This window comes from Chrysemys picta, chromosome 4 (assembly GCF_011386835.1).
Source record: "Chrysemys picta bellii isolate R12L10 chromosome 4, ASM1138683v2, whole genome shotgun sequence".
NCBI classification, from domain to species: domain Eukaryota; kingdom Metazoa; phylum Chordata; order Testudines; family Emydidae; genus Chrysemys; species Chrysemys picta.
Genome location: NC_088794.1, coordinates 18007814 through 18021743, shown reverse-complemented (window position 1 = coordinate 18021743; position 13930 = coordinate 18007814). Strand labels below are relative to the sequence as shown.

At 43.6% G+C, this 13930-nt stretch overlaps 1 protein-coding gene across 12 annotated transcripts in view; it reads left to right on the top strand.

The window, feature by feature from the left end:
• The window catches only part of LOC101943703 (C4b-binding protein alpha chain-like), a 30480-nt gene that overhangs the window by 12694 nt on the left and 3856 nt on the right, over nt 1-13930 (top strand). For 6 of the 12 annotated variants that reach the window (XM_065594561.1, XM_065594567.1, XM_065594557.1 and 3 more), the window contains 8 exons: nt 251-433; nt 1070-1258; nt 1871-2053; nt 6621-6809; nt 7446-7634; nt 8113-8295; nt 12441-12629; nt 13723-13908. In XM_065594561.1, coding sequence (XP_065450633.1) covers nt 251-433; nt 1070-1258; nt 1871-2053; nt 6621-6809; nt 7446-7634; nt 8113-8295; nt 12441-12629; nt 13723-13908 — 1491 coding nt within the window. The remainder of the gene's footprint in view (nt 1-250; nt 434-1069; nt 1259-1870; nt 2054-6620; nt 6810-7445; nt 7635-8112; nt 8296-12440; nt 12630-13722; nt 13909-13930) is intronic. The other 6 variants (XM_065594568.1, XM_065594563.1, XM_065594569.1 and 3 more) reach the window with 4 other exon arrangements.

The following is a 13930-nucleotide window of genomic DNA, read 5'->3' as shown; positions in this document are numbered from 1 at the left end:
CTTTCCTGCTTTTCCTTAACACGATGTTTCTAATAAATAAATAGGTGGTTTCTGGGGTGGATTTGGCGGGGACAGGGGCAGGAGTGTTCAGACACGTCATGATATCTCTGCAGGGCCATGTGTATGTGCTTTCAAGTCTGTTCATATCCTCTTGGTAATAGATCTGATTCCACAGAAGTATCTTCACTTTGGTTCCCAATTTTGGATTTAACAGTAAACCTCCCAAGCTGACACTGTTTTTCTTACATAGTCGTTCGCTGTGAACAGCCAAGAGTTGACCATGGAAAACAGATGACCGGATATAGTCCGGTATACACCTACAGAGCCTCTGTTCTGTTTGAGTGTGACCACCGCTACACCCTCAAAGGCAGTAACGTACTTCAATGCAATGAAAATAGTAGATGGGATCCTCAGTTACCAGTTTGTGAACGAAGTAAGTGTCATATGGTGATGACCACCTCCTTCAAACTGAACCTGCAGCCCTTGGTCGCCCAAGATTCAGGGACAGCCAGTTTGATGTCTCCTTTGTTTTAAGAGAGGAAATAGTGACTGCTGTGTAAGCTTGCATGCCACTGTGCTGACACAGCTCCATGATACTTCGGTTAAATGACTCGTATGCTGAAAACAGGGATTCGAGTTTTATTCTATTGCAGGCAGTGTTGCTCAGTGGATAGAGCACTGAAGTGGGACTCAGGAGACCTGGGTTCTATCCCTGCTGAGTGACCTTGCGCAAGTCACTTCCTCACTCTGTGGCCCAGATTCCCCACACATTATATAAGTTCTTATACTGCACTCATCACCATAATATCTCAGTGCCATCCAGTATTGCATTAAATAATGTAACTATGCACCTAGCATGTGTTTATTTTGTTTTGCTTTTTTCCTCTCATCCTCTCCTCGGGAGAGAACCATGTGCAGTGGAGTTTCTTATTTTGTGATAGGGTTTTAGGTTTTGGGGTTGTTTTTTTTAATATACATGTCTTTCAAGTCACATTCTTGTAGAGAAGAATTATTTCTCAATAAGATTTCCTGGTTATGTATGTCCTTAAACTTTTATTTTTACTCTTAGGTAGCTGTGATGACCCACCTTACATTCGTAATACTGTTCAAGATCATTCTAACGGCAACTTGTTTCCGGCTGGGACTGTAGTGAAGTATAACTGTGTGAGAGGTTATGAGTTAATCCCTGGAATATCCTCTGCGAGTGTTACCTGTCAAAAAGATTTTACATGGTCTGAACATCAAGAATTTTGTCGGAGTAAGCATATTAATCTTTGGTTTAGCTTTTTGTTTTAATGGAGGTACAGAATTAGCACAAATTTAGGAAGCTGTACTCTATAGTCGATATGTGGTTCAAAGTGTGTGTGTGTGTGTGTGTGTGAGAGAGAGAGTGTGAGTGTGTCTTCTGGGAATTCTTACTTTAACAATAGGAAGCAGGGTCATAGTTAATAGTTTAGTTTACACATTCATGAACAGATCTGTTGTTCCCACCCACAATCTCCATATTACCTAAGGCAGATTATAATCAAGGTGGATTCTACACAAAATTTATTGTAACACAGCAATCGGTGTTTAGAACCCTGCTGAAAACCAAAATATCCTGCCAACTTCAATTCAAATAGTTACCCAGAAGAAAACTGGAGGGGTCGTACTCAAGCCACAAGGCACACCCACTAACACTCATGGCAGGAAGAAATGATTTGCTGTGTCTGTCAGTGATATAAAACTTCCACTGAAAACCAGCCTCTTCAAAAATGTGAAGGAAATGCTGACTTTCTATAGCTAGCAAAATGTTCTGCTGCTGCTTGTAAATGAATCTGCAGAATTGTTTTTGCTCTGATTTAACACTAGTGGTGGTGGTGTTTCACAGAAATTAGATGTCCATTTCCAAACATTCCCAATGGAAGAGCAATACTTAGAAAATCAACCTATGAGTATGAGGACAAGATTCGCATTGAATGTAATCCCGGTTACGCCCTCAAAGACCATTATGGATCGATTAAGTGCGAAAGTGATCGTGCATGGAATCCTCCATTACCAATTTGCGAACCGGGTATGTATAAAAGAACTGTGACATGGTGACCTGCTGTCCCTGACCTACTCCCAAACAATGTAATTGCTGCATAGTTATATATTTATATTATGGTAGCACACGGAGGCCCCAGTGGGGAAAAAGGGCCTCTCCCTTCATTTCCACCCCCACCTCCTCCCTTCTAGCTTCCCCTCTTCTGCCTCTATCACCCTGAACCTCTGTCTCCCCCTTCAGTCCTCTCCTGAAAGGTGCTGAGGATCCCATGCCCTTCTTAGAACACTGACCCTGGTTTCCTGGCCAAATTCCAGCTCTGCCATTCCACTCTGCCTCCCTCTGTTTCTCCTGCAGTTTCAAAAGGATGTGGTGTTTTTCTTCACTTAGGCCCTCATTGCACAAAGTCCTCGAGCACATGCTTAACTCTAAGCAAGGGTGTAGTGTTGATTTCAGTGGAGCCACTTCCATGCTTAACATTAAGCACGAGTTCAAGTGCTTTCCTGAATTGGGACCTTGGAAAAGTAGCTGCATTTCTCTGGTGGATGAAATAGCTCTGGGCGTAACAGGTTGAACAGTGTGATAGAAATGCAGGGTCATTACAATGACTGACAGGCAGGCCGAATGCTACTGGCACCGAGACATTTCACAAACATTCTTTCTCCTCCCTTTCTCTACCGTTCTTCCATCATGAGGCGAGGACACACAAAGGGAGTCAATGTATGTTGTTAGCTGCACAGAAGGAACAAAGCTGGTGAATGGCACTGCATGAGCTTACTAGTGGGATGTTGTTGTTGTAAGACTTTGGTTCATTCCAGCTCCCCCCCAGTTCATTCCAGGGTACTTGCCCAGTGGGGTGTCAGCAGATCTCTGGTAAAAGAGGAGAAAAGGAACTGGTGAAGGCTCCTGCAGGGGGCAGGCTGAGTTTCCTCTGAAGAAATCTGCAGGGAGAGTAGATGTATGAGTGACCATGACAGATCCCATTGTTTTGAGTTGTTAAGTACACACAGCACTCTGAAAACACACAGAAAACAAGATCCCTGTGCTTGTAGCTGGACTGGCTCCGTGACCCCCTGACTCCATCCATTTCAAAAAGTGGTTGGAGGGTATCACTATTTTCCTTCCACCCAAAGAAGGCATCACCCTACATGGTTATTAGCCAGCTCCAATTTCACACATGCACTTTTTCTTGGTGTCCATCCATTACTCTTCTTTGAATGGTTTTAGTTCTTTAAATTAATCTGACTGAATCTCACATTATAGGTTCATCTCTATTTTAAGGGGCTTTTGTTACAGTTTGCAAACCAGTTTGTATAAATGGTAAAGTACAGTGACCTTCCAGCTCTAATTCTGAAAGGACCATCTAACACTCAACGTGTAATTGCTGTGTACTTGCATATTTATATTGTGGTAGTACACAGAGGACTCAGTCAGGATCCAAGGTCCCATTGTGCTGGGTGTGAAACCTTGGGGGAAGTATTTCTTCTGCTCTACTCCATGCTGATTAGGTCTAAACTGGAGTATTGTGTCCAGTTCTGGGCGCCGCATTTCAGGAAAGACTAATTGGAGAAAGTTCAGAGAAGATCAACAAAAAAGATTAAAGGTCTAGAAAACATGAGTTACGAGGGAAGATTGAAATAATTGGGTTTGTTTAGTCTGGAGAAGAGAAGACTGAGAGGGGACATACCAGTTTTCAAATACATAAAAGATTGTTACATGGAGGAGGGAGAAAAAATGTTCTCGTTAACCTCTGAGGATAGGACAAGAAGCAATGGGCTTAAATTGCAGCAAGGGCAGTTTACGTTGGACATGACATTAGGAAAAACTTCCTAACTGTCAGGGTGGATAAGCACCGGAATAAATTGACTAGAGAGGGTGTGAAATCTCTATTGGAGATTTTTAAGAGCAGTTTAGACAAACACCTGCCAGGGATTGTCAAGAGAATACTTAGTCCTGCCATGAGTGAAGGGGACTGGACTAGATGACCTCTCGAGGTCCCTTCCAGTCCTACAATTCTATGATTCTGTGTGGGGTACATTCTCCCCTACCTAAATGATGTCCTGGCAGTGTGATATCTATGACGGGCAATTTTATCTTCTCTGTGTCTATCGGCATGCTCAAGCAGTACCAAAAGGTGCATATAAGCGAGTATTGCCTGTGGGCCTTTACTCCCTAATGGCAGTAGCAAAATTTAGAACATGGTCCACAGATTGGGCAGATTGGCTTCTAGTTTTACTTCTTCAGCTAGGCACCTCTATAGAACTTCTCACAGATGTTGTTGATAGAATTAGGCAAATTCACCCCAGCTGCAGTGCAGAGCTCATCTGGTGAATTTCCTGGTGTTTGTGCTTCTTCACTTTGATCTTCAGGGAATGAAGTATTCCCCTGCTACCACATTTAGTTTGATTGTAGAATGGAATCATATGAAGATTCACCACCTCCTTCAATTTGTATGCTTGCATTGGCTATTTTTTAATCAAATTTTCCAGATTACTGGAGTGTCTTTCACAATTCTATCTCCATAGCTTTGGAAGCAGAAATGAATCCACAAGGACAAAGCATGTCCTGGTGCAGGGTTGGATGGAACCTTCTCCCAACTCTGCCTGTACCTTGTAGATATGTAATTCACTTTCCAATTGCTGTAGTACCATATAGACTAATGACTCCCCCCTATCTGCAATTTTCTCATTTACTGTGGGACTAAGATTGGGTAATACGTCTCTATCTCCCACTTCTACAGTAGACAGGATTACTTTGGCATACCATCGCCACTTTTTTGCCAACTGATGTTTCTCTGTTTTCTTAGTAGCTAAATTATGTGCATGGCAAAGTCTGCATCTCAGGTCCTTCCCATGCTGCTGATTGGTTACCACAGCTTGCCTTTGCTGTTGGATTTCAAAGTACAAATCAGTTGATAGCAAAGGATGCCGGCTAAGCATAGAAAGTATGGGGTCTCTCCCATTGCATCATTCTTAGCACAATTACATACCAATCCTTTAACTAGCAACTATACCTGAGGAAGATCCTTTTGTCCTTTCCTGCAGTTAGTGTTTACCCCATCTAGAGTATCTGCTTGTCAGCAACTGATTTATTAAACTGTATTGGGAGAATTTTCATAGTCTCCCATAAAGTCTCCCAGTACTTTATAACTATTCTTCATTAGCCAGCATTTAAAGAATGCTGTTTATTGAAGTTAGTGCCTGGACTATATGGCCGTACAAATAAATGCCTTTTGCAGTTCAGATTTCTTGAAGATAAATATGCTCTCTACCTTTAAGGACTAGCCTGAGTTAAAAAGGCTTCTGCAGAAAGATTGCCCTGGATTAAGGGAGCTCTGATGTGAGAAGGCATCCACAATGCCCTGTTCCCCCAGTGGTCCAGAGACCAGACAACATTGCCCCAAGTGTAGATGATGCTGGGTGAGGCAGAGGATGGCTGGGTTGGCCAGAGGATACAATTATTCTGTGCCTCCCTTAGCAGTGAGCTTCACTGTGATCATTATAATGATCTTGTCACAGATTAAAGTTGTCATCCCACAACACAACCATTGAGTGGGAGCAGTAGTACAAATGCTTCTGGCACCCGCGTCAGTGTTGGGTCAGTTCTCAAAACACTGAGCACATGAAAAGAGAATGTTAAGCATCCATGAATTTTCAAAAAGCCAGATGAGGGATTAGAGAGACTGAGGGGTGGGATAATATCTGTTATTGGAGTTATTAGTTACTCGAGCATTTTCAGAACTGTAGGCCTATTTCAACGGGCAGCACTGGGACTGCTTTACACGTCACTCTGGCTACCGTCGGAAATGTGTGACGATCCCAGAACAGTGTCAGAAGACTAAAGCTAACCACAATGAAAAATTACATAGCCTGTCAGAACCAGCTCTGTCCCCTTCTTTCACCCTACACAGTCCTCCTCCTCATCAGTTCGAGAGGGATGGACATATGGGGAAAGGATGGCTCATTATACTGGGAAGGTGGTGTGCGGGGAAAGTTCAGTAGCTAGTGGGGATGGGTGAGGAATGTGGGGGACTCCAGAAGAGTTTCATAACTTGGAGGAGGCTTGGCATGTTCGTTCAGAGGGTTCTGACAGAACTCAGTGGCTATAGAAGGGGTTCAGATCTGGAATTTGGTGGTGCAGATGTAGCAGGGCCAGTTTAATGACTCAGGGAGCCATGCAGGGGGACCCTACTGTTGAAGTTGATGGGAGATGCAGGCCTTCACTAGTTTTCAGGGTCTGGCTCTAATTCTCAATAATTCAGTGTAGTTGACTCAATGCAATTAGTCAGTGTTGTGAGCATATGAACAATGATCCATGGGGCCCCTACAGGTCAAAGAGCTCTTAAAAGAGTATTTTGCATGTTACTGTTTTTATCTTTGCTCTCACAATGAGATGGGTATGATGCTAATTCACAGCCAGAAACTAACAGAAAGTGCTGTCAGATTGTCAGAGATATTAGAGACTGGTGCCTCTCCAAGCACCTTTTTTTTTTTTTGGAAATTTAGTGTCAAGAAACTCCACAGTATTTATGCTGCCTCCCTTCTTTTAGGAGATTTCCCGTTCTGTATAAATGCTGTATTTTTCCCTTTTATTATAGTTTGTGAGCCACCTGCACGCATCTCTAATGGACGGATCAACAGTGGCTGGGAAAATGATTTCTTTGTTGGCTCAAGTGTGAGCTACGTATGTAACGATGGTTGGTCACTTGTTGGCGTATCCTCCATTCGATGTATAGCTGGTGATGGGGGAACTCCGCGCTGGAATGCACCTGTCCCTAAGTGCAAAGGTGATTCAGTTCTTCATCGCACTAAAATGACTGAGATTAGAAAAGGGTGGAGGGCACATTGCAATGATCTGGGGGCTATTTAACATATTAGCCCTTAAATACTGAAAATATGTAGAGCCATGGGCCAACTCACTGCAGACTCAGTGGCTATAGAAGGGGTTCAGATCTGGAATTTGGTGGTGCATATGTAGCAGGGCCAGTTCAATGACTCAGGGAGCCATGCAGGGGGACCCTACCGTTGAAGTTGATGGGAGCTGCAGGCCATCAGTACTTCTCAGGGTCTGGTTCTAAATCTCAATAATTCAGTGCAGTTGACTCAATGCAATTATTCAGTGTTGTGAGCATATGAACAACGATCCATGGGGGCCCTACAGGTCAAAGAGCTCTTTTAAGAGTATTTTGCATGTTGCTGTTTTTATCCTTGCTCTCACAATGAGATGGGTATGATGCTAATTCACAGCCAGAAACTAACAGAAAGTGCTGTCAGATTGTCAGAGATATTAGAGATTGGTGCCTCTCCAAGCACCTTTTTTTGGAAATGTAGTGTCAGGAAACTCCACAGTATTTATGCTGTCTCCCTTCTTTTAGGAGATTTCCTGTTCTGTATAAATGCTGTATTTTCCCCTTTTATTCTAGCTTGTGAGCCACCTGCCCGTGTCTCTAATGGAAGGGACGACCGTGACCGGGAACCTGTTTTCCTTGTTGGCTCAAGTGTGACCTACGAATGTGACCGTGGTTGGTCACTTGTTGGCGTATCCTCCATTCGATGTATAGCTCGTGATGGGGGAACTCCGCGCTGGAATGCACCTGTCCCTAAGTGCAAAGGTGATTCGGTTCTTCCTCGCACTATAATGACTGAGATTAGAAAAGGGTGGAGGGCACATAATTAATAGTTTAGTTTACACATTCATGAACAGATCTATTGCTCCCACCCACAATCTCCATATTACCTAAGGCAGATTATAATCAAGGTGGATTCTACACAAAATTTATTGTAACACAGCAATCAGTGTTTAGAACCCATCTGAAAACCAAAATATCCTGCCAACGTCAATTCAAATAGTTACCCAGAAGAAAACTGGAGGGGTCGTACTCAAGCCCCAAGGCACACCCACTAACACACATGGCAGGAAGAAATGATTTGCTGTGTCTGTCAGTGATATAAAATTTCCACTGAAAACCAGCCTCTTCAAAAATGTGAAGGAAATGCTGACTTTCTATAGCTAGCAAAATGTTCATTGTAAATGAATCTGCAGAATTGTTTTTGCTCTGATTTAACGGTGGTGGTGGTGGTGTTTCACAGAAATTAGATGTCCATCTCCAATCATTCCCAATGGAAGAGCAATACCTGGAAAAGCAACCTATGAGTATGAGGAAAAGATTCGCATTGAATGTAATCCCGGTTACGCCCTCAAAGACAAGAATGGGTCGATTAAGTGCGAAAGTGATCGTGCATGGAATCCTCCATTACCAATTTGCGAACCAGGTATGTATAAATGATAAAGAACTGTGACGTGGTGACCTGCTGTCCCTGACCTACTCCCAAACAATGTAATTGCTGTATAGTTATATATTTATATTCTGGTAGCACATGGAGGCCCCAGTGGGGAAAGGGGGGCTCTCGCTTCGCTTCCACCCCCACCTCCTCCCTTCTAGCTTCCCCTCTTCTGCCTCTATCACCCTGAATCTCTGTCTTCCCCTTCAGTCCTCTCCTGAAAGGTCCTGAGGATCCCATGTCCTTCTTAGAACACTGACCCTGGTTTCCTGGCCAAATTCCAGCTCTGCCATTACACTCTGCCTCCCTCTGTTTCTCCTGCAGTTTCAAAAGGATGTGGTGTTTTTCTTCACTTAGGCCCTCATTGCACAAAGTCCTCGAGCACATGCTTAACTCTAAGCAAGGGCGTAGTGTTGATTTCAGTGGAGCCACTTCCATGCTTAACATTAAGCACGTGTTCAAGTGCTTTGCTGAATTGGGACCTCGGAGAAGTAGCTGCATTTCTCTGGTGGATGAAATAGCTCTGGGCGTAACAGGTTGAACAGTGTGATAGAAATGCAGGGTCATTACAGTGACTGACAGGCAGGCCAAATGCTACTGGCACCGAGACATTTCACAAACATTCTTTCTCTACCATTCTTCCATCATGAGGCGAGGTCACACCAAAGGAGTCAATGTATGTTGTTAGCTGCACAGAAGGAACAAAGCTGGTGAATGGCACTGCATGAGCTTACTAGTGGGATGTTGTTGTTGTAAGACTTTGGTTCATTCCAGCTCCCCCCCAGTTCATTCCAGGGTACTTGCCCAGTGGGGTGTCAGCAGATCTCTGGTAAAAGAGGAGAAAAGGAACTGGTGAAGGTTGGGGTCTGCAGGGGGCAGGCTGAGTTTCCTCTGAAGAAATCTGCAGGGAGAGTAGATGTATGAGTGACCATGACAGATCCCATTGTTTTGAGTTAAGTACACACAGCACTCTGAAAACACACAGAAAACAAGATCCCTGTGCTTGTAGCTGGACTGGCTTCGTGACCCCCTGACTCCATCCATTTCAAAAAGTGGTTGGATGGTATCACAAGTTTCCTTCCACCCAAAGAAGGCATCGCCCTACACCGTTATTAGCCAGCTCCAATTTCACACATGCACTTTTTCTTGGTGTCCATCCATTACTCTTCTTTGAATGTTTTTAGCTCTTTAAATTAATCTGACCGAATCTCACATTATAGGTTCATCTCTATTTTAAGGGGCTGTTACAGTTTGCAAACCAGTTTGTATAAATGTTAAAGAACTGATATAGTGACCTTCCAGCTCTGATTTTGAAAGGAACATCTAACACTCAAAGTGTAATTGCTGTGTACTTGTATATTTATATTATGGTAGCACACACAGGACTCAGTCAGGATCCAAGGTCCCATTGTGCTGGGTGTGAAACCTTGGGGGAAGTGTTTCTTCCGCTCTACTCCATGCTGATTAGGACTAAACTGGAGTATTGTGTCCAGTTCTGGGCGCTGCATTTCAGGAAAGACTAATTGGATAAAGTCCAGAGAAGATCAACAAAAATGATTAAAGGTCTAGAAAACATGACTTATGCGGGAAGATTGAAATAATTGGGTTTCTTTAGTCTGGAGAAGAGAAGACTGAGAGGGGACATAACAGTTTTCAAGTACATAAAAGATTGTTACAAGGAGGAGGGAGAAAAAATGTTCTCGTTAACCTCTGAGGATAGGACAAGAAGCAATGGGCTTAAATTGCAGCAAGGGCGGTTTAGGTTGGACATGACATTAGGAAAAAATTCCTAACTGTCAGGGTGGATAAGCACCAGAATAAGTTGACTAGAGACGGTGTGAAATCTCTATTGGAGATTTTTAAGAGACGTTTAGACAAACACCTGCCAGGGATTGTCAAGAGAATACTTAGTCCTGCCATGAGTGCAGGGGACTGGACTAGATGACCTCTCAAGCTCCCTTCCCGTCTTACAATTCTATGATTCTGTGTGGGGTACATTCTCCCCGACCTAGATGACTGATGTCCTGGCAGTGTGATATCTATGACGGGCAATTTTATCTTCTCTGTGTCTATCGGCATGCTCAAGTAGTACCAAAAGGTGCATATAAGCGAGTATTGCCTGTGGGCCTTTACTCCCTAATGGCAGTAGCAAAATTAAGAACATGGTCCACAGATTGGGCAGATTGGCTTCTAGTTTTACTTCTTCAGCTAGGCACCTCTATAGAACTTCTCACAGATGTTGTTGATAGAATTAGGCAAATTCACCCCAGCTGCAATGCAGAGCTCATCTGGTGAATTTCCTGGTGTTTGTGCTTCTTCACTTTGATCTTCAGGGAATGAAGTATTCCCCTGCTACAGGATTTAGTTTGATTGTAGAATGGAATCATATGAAGATTCACCTCCTTCTACAATTTGTATGCTTGCATTAGCTACTTTTTAATCAAATTTTCCAGATTACTGGAATGTCTTCCACAATTCTACCTCCATAGCTTAGGAAACAGAAATGAATCCACAAGGACAAAGCATCTCCTGGTGCAGGGTTGGATGGAACCTTCTCCCAACTCTGCCTGTACCTTGTAGATATGTAATTCACTTTCCAATTGCTGTAGTACCATATAGACTAACGACTCCCACCTATCTGCAATTTTCTCATTTACTGTGGGACTAAGATTGTGTAATACATCTCTATCTCCCACTTCTACAGTAGACAGGATTACTTTGGCATACCATCGCCACTTGTTTGCCAACTGATGTTTCTCTGTTTTCTTAGTAGCTAAATTATATCCATGGCAAAGTCTGCATCTCAGGTCCTTCCCATGCTGCTGATAGGTTACCGCAGCTTGCCTCTGCTGTTGGATTTCAAAGTACAAATCAGTTGATAGCGAAGGATGCCTGCCAAGCGTAGAAAGTATGGGGTCTCTCCCATTGCATCATTCTTAGCACAATTACATACCAATCCTTTAACTAGCAACTATACCTGAGGAAGATCCTTTTGTCCTTTCCTGCAGGTTAGTGTTTACCCCATCTAGAGTATCTGCTTGTCAGCAACTGATTTATTAAACTGTATTGGGAGAATTTTCATAGTCTCCCATAAAGTCTCCCAGTACTTTATAACTATTCTTCATTAGCCAGCATTTAAAGAATGCTGTTTATTGAAGTTAGTGCCTGGACTATATGGCCGTATAAATAAATGCCTTTTGCAGTTCAGATTTCTTGAAGATAAATATGCTCTCTACCTTTAAGGACTAGCCCTGAGTTAAAAAGGCTTCTGCAGAAAGATTGCCCTGGATTAAGGGAGTTCTGATATGAGAAGGCATCCACAATGCCCTGTTCCCCCAGTGGTCCAGAGACCAGACAACATTGCCCCAAGTGTAGATGATGCTGGGTGAGGCAGAGGATGGCTGGGATGCCCAGAGGATACAATTATTCTGTGCCTCCCTTAGCAGTGAGCTTCACTGTGACCATTATAATGATCTTGTCACAGACTAAAGTTGTCATCCCACAACACAACCATTGAGTGGGAGCAGTAGTACAAATGCTTCTGGCACCCGCGTCAGTGTTGGGTCAGTTCTCAAAACACTGAGCACGTGAAAAGAGAATTTTAAGCATCCATGAATTTTCAAAAAGCACCTGAGGGATTAGAGAGACTGGGGGGTAAGGTAATATCTGTTATTGGAGTTATTAGTTACTCGAGCATTTTCAGAGCTGTAGGCCTATTTCAATGGGCAGCACTGGGACTGCTTTACACGTCACTCTGGCTACCGTCAGAAATGTGTGACGAACCCAGAACAGTGTCAGAAGACTAAAGCTAACCACAATGAAATATTACATAGCCTGCTAGAACCAGCTCTGTCCCCTTCTTTCACCCTAAACAGTCCTCCTCCTCACTAGTTTGAGAGGGATGGACATATGGGGAAAGGATGGTTCATTATACTGGGAGGGTGCTGTGACAGTTCAGTAGCTAGTGGGGATAGGTGAGGAACTTGGGGGACTCTAGAAGAGTTTCCTAATTTGGAGGAGGCTTAGCATGTTCGTTCAGGGGGTTCTGGCAGAACTCCACAGTATTTATGCTGCCTCCCTTCTTTTAGGAGATTTCCCGTTCTGTATAAATGCTGTATTTTTCCCTTTTATTATAGTTTGTGAGCCACCTGCAAGCATCTCTAATGGACGGATCAACAGGGGCTGGAAAAATGATTTCTTTGTTGGCTCAAGTGTGAGCTACGTATGTAACCATGGTTGGTCACTTGTTGGCGTATCCTCCATTCGATGTATAGCTGGTGATGGGGGAACTCCGCGCTGGAATGCATCTGTCCCTAAGTGCAAAGGTGATTCGGTTCTTCATCACACTAGAATGACTGAGATTAGGAAAGGGTGGAGGGCACATTGCAATGACCTGGGGGCTATTTAACATCTTAGCCCTTAAATACTGAAAATATGTAGAGCCATGGGGCCAACTCACTGCAGATTCCTCCTTTGCAACAGACCAAATACTCCCAGCTCGGATGCCCACTGCCGGTGTCCTCTCTGCCCTGGCACTCGGACACATGATCTGTCCTGACCTATGCCCTAACTTATGCTTGATCCTCCCATTCCAAGCTTCCTGAATTCCTCCCTCAGACACACCGCTCACCTGATCCGTATCTTGGTTTGTGGTTCCCGATCCAGCTGGTCTGATGGTGGCACTTTTAATGTAGAATCCCCTGCATGTGTATGTGGTGTCAGTATGTTTGTGGGAACAATCTGAGTCCAAGTTGGAAAGACCCCAGTGGTTTGATTTAGCAGCAGGAAGCTGGGCTGGAAGCAGCTAGCAGCATATTAATGCACTGGCCGCTCCATTGCCCCATCTGCAGTATTCCCATAATCCCCGGGGAGACCTGCCAGCAGTGCCAACGTCACCGTGACTTGAGTGCAGGGAGAAATTATTTGCCACGTCTGCCCCTGGAAATGGAACTTTCTTGGAATGGGTGATTGAGAAAATCTGCTGCTGTTATACAGCTATGGCCATGTGTTCTCAAAGTGTTGGGATTACATAGAAAATGGATCAACAGCATATAAATGTTGTGGCTTTGAACGTCTTAGACTTAACACTAAAATTTTAGATATTTGTCATTTCTCCTCATGAGTTTGCTGTCACAGTCCTATGGTTTGAAATGGAATAATGACCCTCCCAATGAACAAGTCTCCCCCACGGAAAGTGTCTCTACTGTGACTTTGGAAGAAAATTTACCTAACCCACAAAGAAGCCCTCTTAGTGTGCAATAAGAGTGTCCATGGGATGAGATGGTGTGGAGTTAGCTATTGCCCTTTTAATTCACAGCCTTGCTATTTCACCCTAATTTTCCAAAGAATTTCCCATGCAGACAAACCCTTTGTCTGAACAAAAACATTTTAAACCCTTTGTTTATTGGTGTTTCTCAGAGATTCTTCGTTGTCCAAATCCAGTGATTGAACATGGAAAACCGATCTCTATAAGTGAAACTGAATATACAAATGGAAACCGTGTTAAGTTTCAATGTGAATCTGGCTACATCCTTAAAGGCAGCAAGTCGATCGAATGCCAGGCAAATGGGACGTGGGATCCTCCAGTGCCATCTTGTATTAAGGGTAAATATAAACACAACTAAAT